The 23942-nt window shown below is 33.5% G+C and overlaps 2 protein-coding genes across 2 annotated transcripts in view; one reads left to right on the top strand and one right to left on the bottom strand.

Annotated features, from left to right (window-relative positions):
- Window positions 1-23942, bottom strand: part of LOC145255790 (serine/arginine-rich splicing factor 6-like) — a 563981-nt gene that overhangs the window by 141173 nt on the left and 398866 nt on the right. The gene's annotated exons all lie outside the window — the stretch shown is intronic.
- The window catches only part of LOC145255787 (chromatin-remodeling ATPase INO80-like), a 143554-nt gene that overhangs the window by 28352 nt on the left and 91260 nt on the right, over window positions 1-23942 (top strand). Inside the window, exons 2-5 of the mRNA XM_080114460.1 lie at window positions 8510-8666; window positions 12919-13004; window positions 16854-16921; window positions 20540-20674. Coding sequence (XP_079970586.1) covers window positions 8521-8666; window positions 12919-13004; window positions 16854-16921; window positions 20540-20674 — 435 coding nt within the window. The 5' untranslated portion in view covers window positions 8510-8520. The remainder of the gene's footprint in view (window positions 1-8509; window positions 8667-12918; window positions 13005-16853; window positions 16922-20539; window positions 20675-23942) is intronic.

The raw sequence follows: 23942 nt of genomic DNA, 5'->3' as shown, positions 1-23942 counted from the left end.
GTATGTCGGTGGTCAGTGAAGGAGAAATCCTTCTAGGCCGAGGCAGTTTTTATGCATAATAAAATCACAAGTATAAACAATCAAGATTTAAAAAATATATTATTTTATTCACATATCTCTTTATAACTTTTATTTTTCTAAAGATGAAATGTACTATTACAAGATGGAAATCTTTTTATAATTTGTATTTTTATTAAAAGAAACGCATTCAGAAAGACACCTATTTATTTAAATATCTTTTATTTAAAAAAAAATCTTGCTCGCGAATATTCGTCAAAATTTAATATTTAAATATATTATTTTTAAAATATATTAATTGTCGCTGAAGTTAATGTTTTAAAGAATAATTAAATAAATATTGAATTGTCTTAAAAACGCACACAGACCCCCCCCCAAACACGGTACATAAAAATCAATTTTAGTCGAAAAAATCCGAAACGGAAGACACCCATTTATTTAAATATCTTTTATTTAAATACGTTCATTTTCTTACTTACTTAAAAAAAAAATGTTTTGTAAATATATATTTTTTCTTTTGAATCTTCAAAAGTTTTGTAAATATATTAAAAAAGAAATTGCTGGCGAATATTCGAGCATGTTTGCTATTTGACGTGTTTACAAACAACCGACGCCATGTGCTTGTGCCAATGTCAAGGTTGAATCACCGGTGTTAGTTGAAATGTGCGCTTGTCACCGCCAGGCGGCGGCGTCTGCTACAGGGTATCTATTCTTTACTTGATCCTCTAAACCTAAACGTAGATTCCATGAACAAAGCTTCTTTCTTAGAACTGCAAGCCTGTGGAATTGTCTTCCGTTTTCCTGCTTTCCGGCTGACTACAATATGGTTGTGTTCAAATCTAACGTAAATAAGTTCTTGATGAGCCGTTCCATATAAGTTATCAAATTTACCGAATTTTCATTACTAATGATTACTATATTGTCCAATTTCTACTGTACACTCTTTAACCCTTATTCTTGAGTGGCCTCTTGGCCTTGATAATGTGGTGATGCCTGTGTAAAAAAAAGAAGACAAATTAAAATATCATATTTAAGCGTATTTTATGACCAGGTAAAGCCGGGCGGCCAACCCCGCTATTATTCCATATAGAAAGAAAGGTTAGAGAACCTACATAAAATCTAAGTGTATTCTCATGTAAAATTTATTGGGGAGGACACTGGAAGTGTTCTCAAATGTCTACATTCCCTCCCCACCTATGCAATCCGTGGAGGCAGAACTCTCTTAAAACTTTAAATATGTATATCCAGTTTTGCTGAAATTTAGACCATGTATATAAGACACTAACTCAGAATGTTTTCCAACATTTCAGCTCCTTTCGATTGTATTAGGGGCCAAAATGTGAGACAATAAAAAACAAAGTAATTTGACATTCTAAGCATAGTGAAAAAGTACATAGTAGGGATCTTCATTCAATTTTGAGAAACATTGGGTCTTTTCGCTAGTACTATTGTAATTTTTATTTTTTTTCCAAAAGTAATGACATATCTTATTTACCTCCCCTCTGAGAGTTTAAACACGGGTCAATTGCAGTTTTGAAAAACCAATGCACTACGATAAGCATGCTCTGGCATAAAATAAAAAAAAAAGGTAAGATTCAGGTGATCAACAATAAACTAACTTATTCTTAAGGAGAACGTAAATCCTGGGAGAGTGAACCTCTTGAGACTGAGCAGGTTATACCTCACCATAATAGCAATAGTTACTGTTGAACTGTCAAGGATTATTTCTGACTGATAATAAAGATGTAATATTTGAATTATTCCGGCTACTTTTCTCTTGAGTATTATTTGCATAACGTTTTAGCTGATGTAACTTTTGGCCTTGTTTGGATGTATCTTTCGACCTTCCTGTCAAATTTGATGTACCTACACAGAATTTTGAATGGAACCCTTTATTTAATCAACAGGAGTAGCATCAGCCATGATCAAGTAAAGTCTTAAGCAATTAGCAGTTGTATTCTTCGTATTGCCCACACTATATATGGCATAATCACATTGACACCAGTTCTCGCCAAATTACCGAAGTTAAGCAACGTTGAGCCTAGCTAGTAGCAGATGGATGACCATTTAGGAATTCTAGGCGCTGTATGTCCTCTCTGCTTATCTCGGCATTGTTTCCAGTCGTCCTGTACCTCCACTTACCACTGGTATGCAACAATGTTGACTCAATGAGGTGTGGATGGATTTTGCGCAACTCTTGCCACACATATTTCATGCGCAGCACCCTAGCAGTGGGTATCCATAGTCTGTCAAGATTGAAGGAAGCTACCGTTGCCCACATTGAGGATTGAACTCTAGACCTTCAAAACAGTGTCCCTTACAACTGAATTTTACCTCCTACTTTATCCATCATGCCATAGGTCTTTGCAAACTTCTGATAATGAGTATGTATTAATGAAGGTCGGCTTTCTCACATTCATAATGCCAGCTATTATCATACCAGCTGAAGATACATTTACAGCCTCATTTTTACTGGTGAGCACACTCTGCTTTTGTCAAAATGAGATATAGTTTGGCTCGGTCCTAAGTGGAGCACCCTCCCAGGCATTACCCCACTTTTATCTGAATGGCAAAACTATTGAGGCTGTTAGTTTTGTTATTTGCAGCATATTTTTATCATTGGAGCATAGGGTGGAGCAGGTGCTAGTGTGATTAGAAGGGAATGGAGTAAGTTCAGGGAACTTTTGCCATAACTAACCAGCAGAGTTTAACTACTGTTGATCAAGAGAAGTGTCTATTAAACGTGTGTAAACAGTGTGATGTATGGAAGCGAAACCTGGCAAGTGAAGGTTGAAGACATTGGTTTCATGGAGAGATATATGAGAATGATACAATGGGCATGTAATGCGAGCGTTAAAGACTGGCTTAGATCTGATGATTTCAGGGAAGATTAAATCTGGACAATATGAGGAGATGTGTTCAGAACTGGGGATTTAGATGGTATGTCCATATTGAAAGAATGGATGAGAGTTCTTGGGTTAGTTGATGTAGAACAGTTTAGGTAGCAGGTTCAGTTCACAGGGAAAGACCAAGGAAAATATAAGGAAATAGTGATGCGGATTTTAGAAAAAGCGGCATAAATAAAGACCTCACCAGAGATAAGTTCATTTGGAAGTCAATTTTTAAAAGCCCTCTGGCATTGCCAGTATGTAAAACAAACGATTAGCCGAATTTAATGAAGAGGATTACCCCTTTGTGGGAGCTGCTTTTTCAAGGATAATGAAATATACACGTTTTTATTTTTTGCCATGAGGAGTGCTTTTTATTTTTTTTCGTCTTTTTACAAAGGAGTCACCACTTATCAACGCCCGGAGGCCACTTGAGAATAAGGGTTAATGCGTATACATTAGTTATGGGATTATAGCGTAGTAATCATAAGTACCAGAGATTTTGTAAATTGGATTACTTAGAGGGACGGTTCATCAAGAACTTGTTTACATTGGACTTGAAGACAATCAAATTGTAGTCAGCTGGAAAGCAGGCAAACAGAAGAGAGTTCCACAGGTGTGCAGTTCTAAGAAAGAAGCTTTGTTCATGGAATCTGCATTTAGGTTTAGGCATAGATAAAGAGTGTGGGAAATTATTGATAGTGGTTTTGGCTAAACGAGTGTTTTTCGTGAAAGTTTGGCGAGGGGGGGAACATAAATTGAAGCTGAGACGAGCACTTGCATGAAAATAACGATAAAGCAGAGACAGGCTCACAATATCTCTTCTGTGAGAAAGAGGTTACAGGGAAAAGAAAAGGGCACCCCACCACTAAGCTACAAAGTCTATTTTGAACTCTGTCAAGGTAGGATAAGTCCTTTCTAGCAGCTCCTGCCCAGATGTGGCAACAGTACTCCATCCTTGGCCATACCTTGTTTTTATATAGGTAGAGAACTGCATCAGAAGTGAGATATCTACTGGAGCGGTAGAAGGATCCTACCATTTTTCCAGCAGCCTTGGAAACAGATTTGATGCAAGTGTTCCATTTGCTGACGAAGAATGTTGCAATTTAGGGGTTTTGTTGCTGGACCATTTTGTCTTCATCCTTTTTTCTCCTTAAATTATTGTTTTATTTAAGCTATATATATATATATATATATATATATATATATATAAGCACACTTTTTTTAAACACTATTTTGTTATCCATGGCCTTGAATATCGCTAAGGAAGGTAACGGAGAGTTAATTGTTAAAAATTTTTTTAAAGCATGTAGATTTTGATTTAAAAGGAATGAAAATAAATTTAATGAAAGTCACCTACAGACTGTGACTAAACTTGTTAAATCTGGTTAGCAAGTAAAGAGTGCTAAGTAGATGACATTTGTACTGCTTAAAAGGACAAAAGCTATTAGTAGAAAAGTAGTTTGGATCATTGGTTTAATGGTTTTTTTATTTTTATTTTTTTTTTTTACGGTAGAAATAGATTTTATTTTCTAAGTGACTATGTACGTAAACAGCAGTTACTATTTTCAAACATAATTTTATGTTGTGCCGATTGGCAATTATTGGATTGTTATAAGAGCCCCCACCCCCACCGAAAAAAAAACGGACAAAGAGTTTGTAAAGAAAAATGTATTAAGATGGTGAAATCTAGTCATGGAATATTTGCATAAAAATATAGTTTCCTTCAGCTGCCAGATAAATTCGGTTATTCACATCCCACGGTATGTTTCATGGTTGCATTTATTCTTACAAAAATAACTCTAGTAATGAAAAATATTTCAACTGTAAACGTTACAAACCAACCAGTATGTCATTCCAAAGGTAAACTTGACAGATCGACGGGCAAAACTTCTCATAGACGTTCGAAGATACTTACAATTTAATGATAAAAAAAAAAAATTTTTAAGTTCCTATTGCTCCTTTATAAAAAAAGATCTGACTAAAATTTCATACTGCATCATAGTTTTGACGAGAGGGAGGAGGGGAATGTTTACACACACGTGAAAGCCCAAGCCACCTAATGTCTGGATGCAAGATCCTTCTAGCCGGTGGTCATTACACTGCTGGCCACAACAAAGTATGTAGATACTTACATTGGAAGATCTGTGAAGAGATGCAACTAGATAGGTCGTCGAACATCTGGGAACATGAACCACTACCAATAACATAAAATGGAAAAGTGACAGTGTTCTACGACAAAGACATATAGGCAGGCAGATACATAAAAGACAAGGCCATCAAGCCAGATATAGTAATATGGAACAAGCCCGAAAGGACTGCAATCATTATCGACGTCACAGTTCCAAACGACTTTGGCCTTAATAGAGCAGAACGGGAAAAAATAACAAAATATCAGAACCTAAAAAAATGATTTAAAAACAACATGGTCTCTTAATGAATAAACATTATACCAGTTGTGACAGGAGCAACTGGCCTAATAAAAAAGAACCTTCAAAAATAATCCCTGGAAAACCAAGCTGTAAGGAAATACAGATAGCAGCCATAAAGGGAACAGTATCTATTCTTAAAAGAGCCCTTGGATATAAATTTAAACTGTAATAGAATAAAGTGTTAGCCCCAGGAAGGAGCCCCTTGATCTCTTCAAACTAACAAAAGTAAAATAAAAAAAACAAACACATGAATATATATTATAGAAAGAAAAATTAATTTAGAGTCTAAATTTCACAGTCAAATGTTCATATCCCCCCCCCCAAAAAAAACAAATAACTTATGGCAAATGCATTAAAATTAAATTCTTTGATACATATAGTTTTAACATTGTTGAAAAAATCACAAATTTGTTTGACTATAAAGTCTGACTAAATACACTTTAAAAATCTCTGGAAAAATAGTTGTCAGTTTTCTTAAACTATTTCAACAATGATTAGTAAATTAAAATCTTAAGATACCGAATTAAATAAAATATACATACTTTTTAAACAAAAAAAATGCATAATAAACAAAAAGAAAAGAAAAAGTGATTTACAATCTAAAGTAACGTCTCCTGGAATATAAACACAAATCCCACCGAATTTCACAAAAGTATGCATCATGGAAAGCATAATAAATTTAATTTTGTTGTAATAAAACAGGAAATGTTTATTTAATTAGAATATTTTTGAATGCACAAAGGTAAGAATTTCTTTATTTTGCTCTAGAAAGTTTCATATTTAACTTGACATAATTTTTTATTCAATAATATAACATTATTGATGACGTTTGTTTATTAATCTTTTTCTTTAGACTTTGAATAAAACGTTTGTAAAATGTTGTTCAAAAAGTCAAATTTAGCAATCACATTACTCAACTTATTCTTAAATTTTATTATTCACTAGCTGTACCTAGCCACGCATTGCTGTGACCGAGTTTGTGTGAATGTAGCCGCCTTCGGCCTCAATCACTGCCTCAATACAGGTCAGGAACTGGGAGCATGCCTTTTCCACAAGTATTGGCGGGAACTCTGTGAATACTCGGCGAATGGTGGCGATCAGGCTAGCTTTGGTGTTGTGGGAGGTCATGTTGGTGATGTTCTTGACATATGATCAAACGAAGTAGTCCAGCATTCAGGTTTGGGGAGGAGAGGGGATCGTTGAGAAAATGGTACAGTCATAGCACTCCTTCTGAAGCCAAGCCTTAGTCGCTTTGGACTTGTAGGCTGGTGCAGAGTCCTGCTGCCACACCCAGAGTCTGCCAGCGGCCACCTGATTGCACCAGGGGATCACCATACTCTTCATCACATCCAAGTACACTTTGGTGTTGACTTTCAAGCCGACTTCGAAGATGTGGCCCTCACTTGAATTCACACCAAAGACCATCACTGTGGCCAGAAACTTTCCATAAAATTCCACGAAACACAAGAAATTGAAACAATTTTATATTCTTTGCATTCCTTGACCTTCTTAAATCACATATAAACAAAAATTAGCATTTTGTTGATGTGCAGTTATTTTGTAAATTTATGATTTTTTGACACTTTATAATAGGTTAGAAATATTCAGGGAGCTATACAGAAATCAGAGCAAAAAAAAATCATGTTTTCAGGAAAATATAAACAAAAGTTTAAAAAATTGGGTCAAAAATAACTACTCATAGTCTTTTGAGGGTTAAAAAGTTTCTCAAGAAGTTTCTTAATCAAAATTGTTGGTTTGAGATAGTACTAAAAGTTTCTTAAGATTTTTACCATCCTATTACTAGTTTCTTATAAAACGGCTTCTTATAAAAACATGCTTTTTTCCAACCCTCATCAACTAATTTTGAAGGAAGACTGCTAGGGAGAGGGAATATTTTTCATTATCATCAAAAATATACCTAACTTGCAACAAAAACTGTGAGTGAACAAAACAAGAACTTTTAACCATTTTTGGTCCAGAGACAATTTGTGTCTAAAGAATATATATGAAAAAAGTAATGCATTACCATACCAGCCACACCCTTTTTTTTTTATTTGATTTTGGGGCACATGTAGAAAAATCCTTAATATCTCTATAAGGCTTCATTTTGGAGAAAATCTGATGCCATTTTTGGATTCGTTGGGTCAAAAAACTTACCTGAGTGAATCTTCAGGGCCATACGATCTTTCAATCAGAAAATATTTAAAGAAATGGCATCACAAAATTGTCGCCCGAGCGTCGCATCATACGACTAACGCCAAAACAAAAGTGCTATAAATCGGAAACCGCTTGGAGTTATGTGCTCAAATTTTCAGGATTTCTTGGTTCCTATATTGTCTATCTGGAGTGCAAACTACAGTCAGATCTGAGCATATAGGTTTCAAAATCCCATATTGCTGGATAATTTGATACGGAGTGACCCTCTAGTTCTGACCACGCAAGTATTTAAAGAGCCCAGACTGATTTCAATACATTTTACTAATACTAAATAGTTTCATTACATCTAACACAGCGATGTTTAGTGTCTGTATGAAATTTGACTTTTTTTTTTTTTTTTTAAATCTTTAAGCTGCCAATTTGAATGTAATTTGTGGCAAAAATTAAAGATTATATACCAAAGTCGAGTATTTGCACTCTTAGACCAAATATAATTTGAATGTTATTTTGAAGCATTTAAACAACAGCAGCTGAAATAGTTTTAATAAAGATTTAGCCAGTTGTGATATCAGCAGCCTGTGTTTATCCACTCATCTCTCTCTCTCTCTAATTACAGGTTCATACTGACTATTTATTGCTATAATTATAGTTCAAATATTGCATTATTAAAAAATATATAATGTCTAATTAAATTTTTACTGCATAGACAAGCATAACATTTAATGGTAAAGAAATGTTCTGTCTTTTGGAAGAGTAAAAGTGGGACTACTTTTTCTGTAAAGAGAAAAATACCTCCTGCTACCTCTTTCTCAATATGAAAAAATTACATTTAGATCCCGGATTAAATATTTATTATTCAACATTTATTCAAAATACATTTTTGTTGATATAACAACATAGTCGGATGTATGTCCTGTTTTGATGGTGAAAAAGAAATGTAAGTTATTGTTGCATTAATTTCTGATGCTATTAATGATTTTTATTTACTTATATTTTGTTTTCTTTACTTTTCAGGACAAAGCAGAATGTCCTCAAAGACCTCCATAGAACACAATTATGGGCAGCAACTATGCCAACCACTCCATATTCAACGCTTGGAAAAGGCTTTATATTTGGAGTCATTTTTGGCATATTTAACTAAGATTCTTAATACACCTATAGATGAAGACAGGTAAGTTTGATTTTTGTTGTTGTTCTAGCTAGAAATAGAGCATCCTGACGAATGGCAGACATTCACCCACTCTCAGACATTCCCACCGAGAGATCTTTTTAAGATTCTAACCATCCCTTAAAATGCAATTATTTGTATCTCTCTTGCACTTGGTTCACCAAGTATATTTTCGAGGTAAGTTTTGGAATTTTTCATGAATCGGGTTGCTCCTATAATTACTAGAGTAATAGAGATCTTCCTAAGATTCCAGTTTCTTCTCATATCATATATAAAACCTTGGTATTTCATTATCGTTTCCCCCTCAGCTTCATTTAACCCAGCATCATTATGGACACTAACTTCTACTACGGTTGCTTCTTTCTCCTTTTTGTCCTATATCACCATATCAGGTTTAATAGCTCTGTTTTCTAGGTATGTAGCTGTATGAATTGTATAGTCATAGTCGACGGTGTATGATTTACTTCCAACTGTTCTTTCTGATATATGTTCCCGGGACTTGTTGCCGCATTCAATATTCAACTTTTTACAGATGGTCGAGTGTAGATATTTACAAACTCCGTTGTGTCTCATTGTATAATAACTGTCCATAGCAGAACTTGATAACTGGATGTTGGGTGGCTCACACTCTCTACTCCTTTCTAGCAGGACTTGCATTTGTTGTCATTGCTGAGACCACTCATTTTCTTAAAAGCATTGGTCATCAAGCCATTGTCATCCTCTCTTGATCATAGTGGAGCTACCCGTTGAATTCTGAATTGGTGGATTCTTATTTGTGTTAGACTCGAAGCTCCTCCTCCCCACCTTTTCTCTTTCTCTTCCTTTTCCTCCTTTAGTTGTTATAGGTGACCTGTGTGCAAGAAAATAATAAAAAAAATAATAAAACTAAATAATTTTAATTGGAATTCATTATTGAGATGAGTATTATTTATTAATTTATTTATTACGGACTATTATCCTCATCTTTTTTTTATGTTGTTTCACGACGTTCCTCTGGCCTTCGTCAGGTGGTAACCGCGATGGGAGAGGAACTCCGAATTTCCTGACTGCATCCTCAGCAATTATTGTCATCCATAGTTGTTGTTGTCTCATCACGTTTTGGCCAAGTAAGCCTCTGGCCGGCTTTCGGTAGGATTAAAACCGTTATCTTCAGACAATTCTCACCTGGAACCGTAGAGACTCACCGTCTCTATCCACTGTGCCACGGGCCCCAGAGGCTTACATGGTCAAAACGTGATGAGACGACAACAACCATGGATGGCAGTAATTGCTGAGAATGCAGTTAGGAGATTCGGAGTTCCTATCCCGTTGCGGTTACCACCTGACGAAGGCCAGAGAAATAGTTGGCCGAAACGTTGTGAAACAACAACAACTAAAAAGCTGAGGATAATAGTCCACAATAAATAAATTAAAACTAAATAACTTTACTGCATCCCAGGCAATGCTAGGTAAATATAGGTAATATATATATTTGTTTTTTGTTGGCACTTTTCTGTGAGCTATCTTTTATGAAAGGGTGTGAATCTTTCAGATTTTAAAGGATAGCTATTAGTAGGGCTATGACAAGAGAATATTATTGTTTTGACTCTCGAGTATATATCCAACAATCGAGAACCACATCACTCTATATAAAAACATAAGATATTAACTGATATATACTCAAGAGTCAAAATAATGAAGAGATATTCTCTTGTCATAGACCTAGCTATTAGTCATGAGGTGAAGAATAAGGGATCTAGGATGAACTCCCTTCGACCATCCATCACATATGCATTTACATACTCCTGTTATGGACATATATATGTATGCGCATACATGAAGGTACTCTCTCCCTACCAGCTAAAAATATTTAGGTTTATTGATCACTTGTATGTAAACTGCACATGATTTAATGAGAACCCAATATCATAAATTGAAATCTTTATATATCTCACACACATATACATTTTTTTTATTATTATTATTTTTAAGGAGTAATAATAATTACTCCTTTTCATTTTCATCACAAACAAGCCATATTAGCACTTGGATGTAAAGGGATTATTATTTGGGATCATGTCTAACAGAGAGGAGAGGGTGACTGTGAGGAGTGGAATAGAAAGCTCTGTTTACATGACATTTAAGAATCAAGTTAGTACAGTTAGGAAAACAGGGAGGGAATTCCAAAAGTCTAGTATATTCCGAGTGAAGAAACTATTAAAGTAGGTTTTCCAGCATGTAGAGACCTCAGCAGTGACGGGATGGAATTTTGCTGCTTGTCAGATTAGTCGAGAAATATATATATATATACAGGGTGGCCGAAAAGTCCCAGGACACTATACATGTATTTTTAATAAAACACAGTATTTTTTAATGAAACAAACAGTAAATACACTGATGTCAGTCATAACCTGAAAAAATAAATGAATTAAATTGTTTTAACAACATTAGAATATTAAAATCAATCATATTTAACAGCATTAAAATATTAAAAATAGAGTGTCCTGGGACTTTTCGGCCACCCTGTATATATATATATATATATATATATATGTCCAGGGGATATAAGTGTTATGAGGTCATTAGAGTACATTTCATTAAAGTACTTGTAAAACGGGCACAAGGATACAACATTGCGACGATTTGCACAAAGGTTGGAGTTTGGCGGATAATGCAGGAGTTGTTAGTTCTGAGACTCTTTTTCAGACCTTGTCTAAGTGTGAGAGACTAGTGGTAGATTAGGATACTCTCTAGTGTGAGTCATTTTGTAGCACAGTAGAGAGAGCCTAACTTTTTTGCAGCAGCCTTCACAATGTTCTCAATGTATTTGTTCCAATTTATGTTGCCTATGAAGGTTAGCTGAGAAGTTTGAACAATGAGCTCTCAATTAAGGTGTTATTTGTCATAGAAATTGGTGGTTGAGGAGGTGTCTCCCCCCCCCCCATTCCGCTACAGATTGAAGGTAGTTTTCTAGGATTTCTGCTCTTGCTTTGGGTATGTGTATATTCATTTTCCTTGTGTCTGTTGTGGATTCTATTATAGGTTCCATTGTTAATTCTCACAAAACTAATTATTTAGAGAATTTTTAAAGCATCTATGCACATACATTCATGTGTATAAAAATACCCAGCTCTCACTAGTTATTTTATTTTTTTTTTTTGGTGTTCGAATAAATATTTAAAGGGAAACTAAACTTCAATCGATGATGCTGTTTTAATAATTGAAGTTTATTGGTTACTTCATATTATGATTTATCATTTTGATTCTGTAAATGAAACTAATTTACAAATGATTAAAAAATATCTTGAGATAATGCAAACTGGTTTGCATTATTGTTAGGCTATTTTAAATTTATTTCTATGTTGGCATTTCTGTATTAATTCACTATGCTTGTTTAACATTTTTTAAAAAGATAAGAATAGTATGAGTAATTCAAATTATCACTCCTTACCTAAAAGTTACAAAACATGAAAATGATAACATATTTTGAATAAACATTAACAATAATTTTCATACCTATACCTTGTGTAGAAAGTGATAATTATTACCATTCAGGAAATTAAGTACCTGTAAATGCTAAATAAACAAAGTATTCAATAACAGGAAGTAGGAATGTTGCATTTGCACTTGGGTTTTCTTAATTCCCTGAACGGGGCTCAACTTTATTTTCTTAAAGAGGCTTTTTATAACAATATTTGGCGCACATATGAAAGTGGTACTCCTCTCTGTATTTTTTGTCAATTTTTTTCAGCGGATTATTATCGAATGGACACTAATCTACCAGATTATCAAAAAAAAAAGTTTTTTAAGTCCATATCTAAATATTTGTAAGGGGTACTCAGTTTCTAATTTAGCATTCTAGTAAATTGATCACCAATTTTAGAACGACTCAGCGTTTTTAGGCCAAATTTCGCGAATTTAGACTTATTTAAAAGTATTTTGGTTTTCAAAAATTTTTTTAGAATTTGGCTTCAAATTTACCTGGTAGATACAGCTTTACAATATGCTCGATTCAAAAGAACAAGTTGTGTTTATTTGAGCATGCCATGTCCACTCAGAAACGTCATGATTTTTTTTATTTCACATTCTTTTCCTCCTTTAATCATTTAATAAAATATTTTATAACATTATTTGGTTTTCTAAAATTTTCAAATGAACCATACTAAATAGTTTTCAAAGATGTGACCAAATTCATATATATATATTTCTTTTTCTTGCAATGTATATATTGTTAAAGTTGATGACTTTAATATTTTTTCTTTATACTTTCTTGTAGTGATGATGACTTTTTGGATGGTTTTCGATCATCTCAAAATGGTGATCGGCATAACTTAACAAATGGGCTAACATTAACAAAAGCAGGTAAGAAAGTAATTTTTTCTTTCTAAAATTATCATTGTCAATCAAGGGAAAAGTTCATCAAGCATGTAGATGCAGTGAAATGATATATGAAAATGAGAGTTAATCATTGAGGGTATGTTTTACATGATGCGGGAATGGTGTGTGTTGCATGCTGCGGGGATGGTATGATGTGTGTGTTATACAGTACAGGAGTGGTATGATGTGTGTGTTGCATGATGCGGGAATGGTATGATGTGTATATTGCACGGTGTGGGAATGGCATGATGTATGTGCAATGTGAGGTATAAAATAGGTTTAAATTTGATGACTTCAATCGACTGGGGCAGGTTTAAGGTTGGAAAAGCGCTTCCAACCACTTGGAACCATGGAAAGTTCTCTTCTAGTGAACAATCTAGGAAAGCCAATCTCTCGGCATGTCTATGACATTTGAGATCGAGGAGTCTCAGGCCTCCCTCGCTCGGACTTTGAGTACATACCTTCCTGTGAATATAATGCTATTCCTTCTCCCATAGAAGTGAGGAGAGGAGCTCTTTGAAAGCTTGGAGGTGTTTCGCAGGTACGGGCAGTATAGACAACCGGTAAAGGAATGATCAGGAAAACGTAAGTAGCGCACGCCTATGCTCGACCCTTCAAGGACAATCTCCTTCAAATCCAAGTCTTCACCGATGATTCAACCTTTGTTTGTACTTCCGACCAGTTTTTATCCAGCTGTAGACCTGGTTCAAACCAGATACTGAAAATGCGGACCGGGCGATTGGTCCAGCTGAATATGCGTGGAAGTGCAGATTCACTGCTCCAGGTGCCCAACCACAGACCGAGAGACTTGCTGTGGTTGAAGAAGGCCCTTGTGACTTTTTCTTAGCGAGCAAGCGCCTTGATCACTGCTTTGATGTCTGTGTGGCTCAACACACACATGGAGATGTCACTGGCGAACGCAGAAATCCTGACTCCTGTACCACCAGGGAGAGCTATTCCGCTCAGGACTGGTTTTATTGCCTCGCCCCTTAGCTTGCAAAGTAGAGGTTTCAACGCCAGGACATATAACAGAGGTGACAGCGGACAGCCCTGATGCAGTGACCGAGAGATGCTGAAATACTCCAAAAGCCTACTGTTGATCTGCCTGTGGTACAGAACAGAGATTCACTTGCGAAAGTCTGGATTAAAACTGGCTAGCTCTAAAACAAATCGCAGGAAACAATGGTCGCCCCTATCAAAAGCCTTGGATTGATCTAAATTGATCAACATGGCTTCAGTGTCATCTTTTATTTTCTCTATGATCGTGTGGATCAAGTGCAGATTGTCTTGAATTGATTCCCCTTCACAGCGTAGCTCCGGTCCGGTTTGATCAAGTTAGTGATGACAACTTGCAAGCGATTTGCAAGAATCTTTGCCAAAATCTTTAACTCTGTGTTTAGCAGAGTCAAAGGCTTGTAGTCATCTAAATTTTCCTCCTCACCATGCCATTGACCTTTCCTCAGCAAAGAAATGGAGCCCTGAGCAAACCAAACTGTGATCTTGGCTCGAATGCCAGAAGTCTTTGTTTGTTATTACGTTTCTGAATTTTTTAGATGACTATGTATTATTCATATTATTTGGCTTCTTCAGACGACTGTTCTCATCTTGAGTTATTCTTGTTTCGGCTGATATAACCTCTAATCTTGTTGAGGTGTATCTTGCCAAACTTGGAATCTTTCTGTCGCTCTTGAGTCTGCATAGAATTTCGAACGAATCTAATCCATGGGAGTAGCATGCTCTCATTCTGTCAGCTATGACTAAGTAGAAGTCCTAAATAATTTGCAGCTGTATTCTGAATGTTGCCTTCACTGAGGGTTGATACTTCAACCTTCAGAAGAGTGTAACTTACAATTAAATTTTAGTAAGTACTTTATTCACTGGCTGACTGAACAAGAGCATGCTACCTCTTTGGATAAAATGAAGGGGTTCCGTTTGGAAATTTTATACAGATTCTCAAGTTCGAAAACCTATACCTGAAGGTCAAAGATTACATCCACTGAAGTGTAAAAATTACACTCAAGCTGAGAACAGTAGGCCAAAGAATCCAAAGACAATGTTTTTGAGTTTGTTACTGATTGTTTCTATACAGCCTAGTGTTCAGTTTAGTTGATCTGTTGTTACCAAACTTGGTCAAAATATTGGTGATGGTCTTACTTTGAATTAATTTAACTTTGGAATATTTAAGTCAAAGCAAATTGAAGTGTCATACTTTTGGCGATAACATCAGTTCCGTTTGTTGTAGCGGCTCGCAACTTGGCCCATATTATAACCGATGAAGTCCTGTATCTTTTAATACCTTGTCCTCTACATTTAATCTTTAGTTTGAAAAGTTCAGTCAAGATTAAAATTATAAAAAAATTTTAACTTCCAATTTATCGACTACAAAATTTTGTCCTAATAGTGTAGAAGCACCCTTTTTTTTTCTTATGTTTTAATCTCCCAGAATAGCTGAACTATTCCTTGGCTACGGGATTGAGTTATGTTTGAAAAGAATTCTGTTTTAATTGTTCTAATTAGCTGTAATTTACAATTTACTCCCATCTCATACTGTCACTGTCTATTAGTGTCACCCTCTATGTTGTTTGACATCCCTCACCCCCTCCCACCACCTCACTCTTGCTCTTGTTTCATACAGTCTCTATCACTCTTGTTTCCATCACTCTCACACTCTCTTTATTAAGAGTGAAAAGTAATAAAACTCACTAAGCGATAGTCAGGATTGTATACTCTTTTTGACATACAGTACTGCTGTCCGTTTTGCTGGATGATTAGATATGATTAAACAGAAATAAAAAAGGCCATTCTTAACAGGGGTAAAGTGGGTAGGCTTTCATGTTATTTGAGAAGATGGTCATTAATCAGAAAGCTTGTCATTTTTGTCCCATCTGCAGAGTAGAAACTATAAGTCAAAAAGAACAGATGTTGACTATAATCACTCACTATAAAACAATATCGGAATAGTCCATTATAAACAATAGACAATGTTTCCATAAATTTTAATATTGTTTGACCTATAATTGAGATTTGGTTTGGTTGTTTTACAACATATCAACCCTTTTTGAGTTATTTAATGCCGAATCTAGTTATTTTGGAAATAGTATTCATGTTGCATGCAGTTATTTTGTAGAAGGTTTTTATTCTTGAAGCTCTTTGTATCTTCAATTGCTAGTTTGTAGTGTTTGGTTGGTTTAGTTTGGTTGCTTTATAGTGGATTTTATCATTTTTGTTCCCTGCACTGTAGAACATGAATGAGTTTTGCAATGGGAAAGGGAAAAGGGTTATAGCATTAATGTTTGGGACATTTTAAGTTAGGAAACCAGTCAGGAAGTGAAGGTGTAGAAAGGAGAAATGGGAAAAAAGGAAAAGGTGGGTTGTTGTTTTTGGTTTTGGTTTTGCAGAACATAATTAAGTTTTGCAAAAGGAAGTAGAAAAACAAAAGGCATTAATGTTAGGTGCATTTCATCTCAGGAAGCCAATATCTTCAGACAACCTGATCTAGTAGCACCAGCCATAATTGAGAAGGAAGGAGAGGTGATATAATGAACGAAAACACTAATTTTCGATTTTTTTTTTTCCTTAAAATGTAATTTACTTTTTCTGATTCAAACAATCTAACTGGAGCTCAGTGGGTGACCCAGTGATCATATTTTTTTCTAGTTTGATAGAAAGTAAATTTGAATTTTTTTTAAATTTATTTTTTTATGATTGCCAATCTTGTTTCCTGGTCCACAAGATGTTTTTGTTTTTCATCTTGACAGTATGAACAAATGAATTTCATATTTCTGATGTAAAGTGTATCAATTTATTTTTTACTTTCACAATATTTAATTTCAGAAAAAAAGGCTGATAAGATGAGGCTCTACAATTTTAGTAAAGTAAAGAAAAGTCGCAAATGGCTGAAGGTAAGATAATAAAAAAAAAATCTTTTTATCTTTGGAAAATTCCGGTCAAGTTTTAAAAAAGAAAGAAAATTAAAAAAATTTTTTTTTTTTTATAAACTTATTATGCAGCTGTGAATTCACACAAACAGGGTTCAAGAGATCAGTATCTCAAACACTCAACTCTTACTCAGACTTTCATGGAATGAATTTTATAATTTATCTTTCAGTGCTGATTGAATTCAATATCTGTTATTTTAATGTATGATGCCATTCAATGTCCATGGATACGTTATCACTAGGATTATGACATGAGCATATTCTTATCATTGTTTTGACTCTCGAGTATATATCCCACACGGTTATACACAGTTAATCAACCGAGAATCACACCCCTCTGTATAAAAGCATATAAGATATCAACGGATACATACCCGAGAGTCAAAATGAAAAGAATATGCTGCTGTCATAGCCCTAGTTGTTTTTTTTTAATTTTTTTTTTTTATTATTCAATTTTCACCCCAAACAAGGCACAGTGCCACTTTGAAGCAGGGGGCTACTATCAGGGACTTAATTAGTGGGGTCATTATGAAGGGAGATGAGTAGAAAGATGTTTGTTAACATTACATTTAAACTTCTGTATATCAGTGCAGTTGGGAAAGCAGAATCCCGGAAGGGAGTTCCAAAGACCCGCAGTTCTGGGGAAGAAACTATTGGAGTAAAAGGCTTTCTTGCACCTAGGGATCTCTACTGTAAAGGGATGAGACTTAGTAGCTTTTCGGGTTTGTCGGGGGTAGTTACGTCGGGGAGGTACAAGTGTTTGCAGTTCATCAGAGCATTCACCATTAAAGTTTTTGTAGAACAGGCAGAGGGATGCAACATCTCGTCAATGGGACAGAGACTGAAGCCTAGATGACAGTTCAGGACCTATCAGGTTGGCGACTCTCTTTTGAACCCTGTCCAGGAGCGAGAGACGAGCATCAGATGCACCAGCCCAGATGTGACAACAGTACTCCATACATGGGCGAATGGTGGCCTTATAGAGGTATAGGATACTGTCAGGCGTAAGTAGTTTTCTAGCACGGTAGAGGGAGCCAACCTTCCTTGCAGCAGCCTTGGCAATGCCCTCAATGTATCTATTCCAGTTCATATTCCCTGTAAACGTTAGGCCGAGGAGTTTAAAAGAAGTACTTTCAGGCAATGTGTTCTTGGCCATTGCTATTGGTGGTATCACCTTTCACATTTTAAAAATGAAATGTTGTGTGATCAGCAAAATTTGTAACTGGTGATTAGTCTAACGTTACAAAAGTAAAAAAAAAAAAATTTGAACATTACCATTTTAAAATGAATTGTTCCAAATTTAAATTCTGTAATTTTGTTGACTAAAACAGTACAAGTGTAAATAAACACATTTCAAATGTTACTTTTGTTTTATTGATATTTAGAATATTCAGCTGACTTTTATTTTTATGAAGAGATGGAATATTTATGGTTTTAAAATAATTAAATTGTTGCACATTTGAATAAATTTAAAAAAACAAAAAAATAACCTTTTGTTTTAAAAACTATTTAATTGACAAGGACAATTATTTTTATGGAATGATAAAGTCAATTATTTTCCTAATGGGATTGATCCTGACAGACATTTAATATCAAAAGGATTATTATTATTATTATTAACAGTAAGTTATACAGATCGATGTAGAAAGCGCTGGAATTTCCGCAGGATCTCTAAGTGTATTTATGTATCTACGATGGTCATTCTGAAAGTAAAGCCTCCTATTTTTTTTTTTTTTTATTCAAAAAGTTGAAGAGCTACAAAGGACAGGAGTGGTATCATTAAAACAAGTGACCTTTTGTGCTCCAGAATTTATTTTTCTACATAGTAATCACCATTTTCAGTGTATTTTTGCTAGGAATTCAATGACACATCTTTGCTTCTGACACTCATCCATGATGGGTTGCTATCTTAGAGTCCCACACCGTCAATATCTGCAACAGAGATAAAACTTTCCGGTCATGACTGCATAATTTTAGTCATCATAACAATACAATTTGCAATCCTCTGATCTATTTTGGTGGAATAAAAAAAAATAGGAAACATTACTTTTGGAATGCCCCTTATTAATTTAAAAAAAAGATACATGATTTAAAATGGCCAAGCCAGAAAAATTTTGTAAAATCTTTAAGATTAAGTGGTTGATTGTTTTTTTTTTTTTTTTTTTTTTTTTTTTTTTTTAATTGTGTGGGGAGGGGATGCTTTACCAGCATTCACACTTGCTTTTTTTTTTTTTTTTTTTTTTTGTGTGTGAGAACTTGCAACCGATTTGCAAGAGAGAGAGAGAGTTCCTTATAGGTTCCAAAACAGCTGAGCCTATCTTTTGCAAATTTCACACAAAGGTAATTTATGTCTGGCAGTTTTCTTAGATGTTTTATACAGAAATTTGTCTGATAAATATCAAAACAATCTGATCCCAAAAAGTTTTTCTTTCTTATAGATAAAAAAAAATCTTTTTACAAAGAATTATCTAAGGTTGCACCGGCAAGGGAGATAAAATTGCGACAAATAATTTCCTAGAAAAAAGCAAATTTGTTGACATCTGGAAACATAGCTCAGTGGTAGAGCATTCGACTACAGATCGAATGATCCCATGTTCAAGCCCAGGGGAACCTCACCATTTTATTTTAATTTTTTCTTATTAATGAATTCAATTTACAATAAAAGAAGAGGTACCATTTAAAATCGCTGCAAATCGTTTCTTTGGTTGCATATTTTAAACTAAACATTACTCAGAAGTGAGTTTCCAGGGCATTCATCATCAGCTGATGTGATATTGTAAACAGACGGAATTTGATGAATTATTATTTGATGAATTATTATTGTAATTTTTTGTTTTTTCTTTTACGAATTAGTCCACCGGACAAATTATTCTTCGTAATATATAATATTCAATAGAGGATTGATTCTATAATAATACATACGCAATCTGCATAAATTAAAGTATCATGCTTTAGCATAGTGCTCAATAGATATTGATATATAATTCTGGAGCATTATAAATAGACAATAGAAAAAATATATTCCAAGGATAATATTTTTAAATAGGAGTTTGGTCACATCTTTGAAAATATTTCATAGGTTAATTTAAAATTATTAAAAAAAAAAATTAAGAGAACAACAAAAAACAATTAAACTTTGAAAAAAGTGTATTACACCATAAATCTTAGAAAAATTTAAACAAAAAAAAATCACTGAAAATATTTCATAACATTTTTTATTTTCTAATATTTCAAATATTTTTATTTTCTAACAAAGAGATTAATTTTAACATCTGTTTATTCAGTTATTCAAGGTTTTCAACCAAATCTTGAATTTTCTAGAACAATGATTCATCAGAAAGATATCCTCCAAATTAAAAACTTACTTTATGTAATGTTTATGACTATATTTACATATATAATTTTTATTTTATTTACATACATAGATATATATATGTGTGTGTGTATCTATATGTATCAAGATCAATGATGCTTTTTTTTCCCTATTGTTTAATATAGACAAATAAATACACCTTGGACTTTATTAGAGTAGGGAATGATCATCATGTGAAATTGGTTAAATATTTTCTGCTTCTATTCCAGAATATTCTGCTGAGCGACAGTTCTTCAGATGAAGACACAGACAATGGCACCATTTCCAATGAAGAGTTTCAAATGATGCTAAAGATGCACAAACATCAAAAGAAACATCGACAGTTCTTTTATCGAGACTCTGAGGTGAGTAGCAAGAATTTTTCGAAATTCCCTCTGTACAAATATTTTAAGAAACGGTGTCTATTTAAACCAGACAGTCAATGAAAACAAAAGTTTTTTTTTGTTTTTTTTTTAAATTCTTTTGAGCTAAAAGGAATTGAATATCCTCTTGTTTGAAAAATAATCTACCACAAATCAGACTTATCTGATTTTAATGAAATTTTTTAATGTTAACATAAAATATTTATTTAAAAAAAAATCAAGACATGCTGATTGAAAAAAATCTTTTCAAGTCACTTAAATTATTTTATCCCGATCTTCATTTTAAGAATGTAATGTCTTCTACTTAGTCAAAATTCGATTATATCACCTTTACAAAGAGATAACATCCTTTAAGATGAGAATAAAAAATCAAAAAATTAAAGATAATTTTTAAAGGTAGCTCTTTGTAGAAAATGATATTAAAAAACTGGAATTTGAATTTTAAAAGATTAGTTTCTTTTTTTTTAAATTTCTTCTTTATAAATAAAATAACTACTTTATATTGAATATTATTTCTTTATAAATATTGAAAATTTCATTACAATAAAATAATTTTCTAATCTTGCGATTTATCTTTTTCTATCGTGTTTTTTTTTTTTTTTTTTTTTTTTTAAGAAAACATACTTCCACTTTTATCACTCTATCTTAATTTGAACAAGTTATTTTATTTATAGATATAATTTTTAAATTTTACTTATTTATAGATTTAATTTAAATGTTGATTGATGTGCATTGATGCTTTTTAATGTTTATATAATTTTATTTATAAAAGCTCTAAGTATTGAGCACTTAAAAAATAAATATATTCAAGCACGTCTGATTGAACATGACAGAATTATTCTTTTTTCCGATTTTTCTGGATATCTTTATTTGCCAAGCAGTCTTTTTTATTTCAGCTGGTATGTTGTATAAAATGGCGCCCAAAAGTTCAGCCATGTTTTTCTCAGCGATTTCTCTCGGTGTATCTGATTATAATTAGGAGCGATTGTTATCATTTTCTTTTCCTTTGAGGCTTGGTGTATTTATAATTTTTTTTTAATGGTTATAAAGATAAAGGTGGGTGCAGAATGGTTGGTGGTGGTGGGAGGGACTATAAATACACCCAGCCTCAAAGAAAATGATAACAACAATGATGATAATCGGATGCACCAATAGAAAGTGCTCGAGAAGAATATGGCTAAACAACTTTCGGGTGACATTTTATACAACATGCCAGCTGAAATAAAAAGACCACTCGGCAAATGGAAAAGATAACCAGAAAAATCAGAAAAAGAATAACTGTCGTGTTCAATCAGATGTGCTAGAATAATGATTTGCTGCCTATATATATATATATATATATATATATCTTAGCAGCCAATAGCATAATGGTTAGAAGCACTGACTGTTGCCTAGGCGTTGGAGTTTCAATCGTGACTTAAGGTAGTTACTAGTCTTGCTGCACTAAAGAGCTGTGAAACAGTCTGTCTGTGGATGATTAATATATATATATATATATATATATATATGTTTTAACAGTAATCTATATATCTATAAAAGTGAAAGTGTGTGTGTCTGTCTGTCTGCCTGTGTACATTTCCCTATACAATACCTCTGTCAATTTTCAGTCTACAGACTTCAAATTTGATATACAGGGTACTGAGATTTGGGAAAATCTTTGTAATCGGTTTTCGGACAGAAATTTTGCTGTTAAGGGGTCAAAGTTCAACGATTTGACCTTTGAGAACTCTACCAAGCTCCGCCGACAATTTTGGGTTTAAACACTTGAAATTTTAAATATAGATTCCTTGAACATGGATCTAACTTAATAACTTGATTTGAGCCCAAAACAATAAATGTTAAGGGGGTCATAATAGGGGTCAAAGTTAAAAAAAAATAAATTTACCTCTGCAGTCTCTACCAAATTACTCAGACAATTTCTGGTCTAAACATTTGAAATTTTACATAAAGGATATTCAGTAATAGGGCAAGCTTTTTAATCTGTTTGGGTTGAAAATTTTTAGTTACCAATATATAAATGTATGTATGTTTGAATGTCTGCCTAAAACTTTCGACAAAGGCGACGGATTTTTAAAAATCAGTATCGTTTTGAAGTTCGACCTTTCAGACGACAAATATAAAAAAATTGGTTAAAAACATTAATATCTTCACCTTCAACTGGGCACTTTTCTACAGGTGGGAGGGGGGGTCGTTTTTTTTTCACCAATATTTTTGAAAGTCATCCTCTCCTTTCGATTGTCTAGCCTTAATTTAAACCTACATTACTTCTGGTTTGGTGGTGGTCATAACAGCAAAGACGTCAGTTTTTTTTTTCTTACTCTTTTCTTCCTTCGCGGTACGGGTTCAAGCCTGCCTTCCTACTACCACTTTTTTGCTCAAAATACACATCCAAACATCTGGGCAATGCTAGTAAAAAATAAAACGTATATTTGCTCTGCAATAATATTGGGCACTTTCATCTGGTTTTTACTATTTATCATTTTTGCTATATATATATATATATGTGTGTGTGTGTGTGTTGACTAACAGTTGAGTGAAGTTTTTAAGCAGAAAAAATGTTGCGTAAGAGACACACACACACACATATTATAATTAGCTTTGTTCTATTTTATTCTGTTTATAAACCTTTGTTGAAGACAGCCAATTTATCTCGAATTAACACAAAATTGGTAAATTATAGATTTTTCAGAGGGACAGGAACCTGGTTATTGTGACTGGTCAGAAAAGTTTTTCTCCTGTTGAACAGAAGGAAAACAGTGTAACAGATTTTGTCAATTATTTAGAAAAACAATCACCAATCAAAAGAAATTTGAGATAAACATGACATTTCAGTCAACCAAATTGTACGTTACCAGTAAATCAACCAATTTTCTTTTTTTTTCTTTTTTTTCCCTACATATTCTAATAATCTGATCCAAATCTATTATATATATATATATATATATATATATATATATATATATATATATATACTTCAGAATAATGCAATAAATCTACTGGTGATTATCGGTTTTACAAAATATTATTGGCTGTAATATTTTATAAAGACAATCTCAGCTAAATAAAGATTGCTCAATATACCAGATAGAGCAAATACATAAATTTATTATATGCAAGACAAAGTATACTTCTTGAAATATATTCTTTGTCTTGCATATAATAAAAATTCTAGATTTGAAATTTAACCATTTCACATCATAAAATTTAAATTACTAAATTATGAGATATATAACATTAAAATGCACTTAAA

The sequence above is a fragment of the Euprymna scolopes genome, chromosome 31 (genome assembly GCF_053919585.1).
Source record: "Euprymna scolopes isolate OS-2025 chromosome 31, ASM5391958v1, whole genome shotgun sequence".
In the NCBI taxonomy this organism is placed as follows: domain Eukaryota; kingdom Metazoa; phylum Mollusca; class Cephalopoda; order Sepiida; family Sepiolidae; genus Euprymna; species Euprymna scolopes.
The sequence above is the reverse complement of the archived record's forward strand: the minus strand, read 5'-3'. Positions and strand labels throughout refer to the sequence as shown.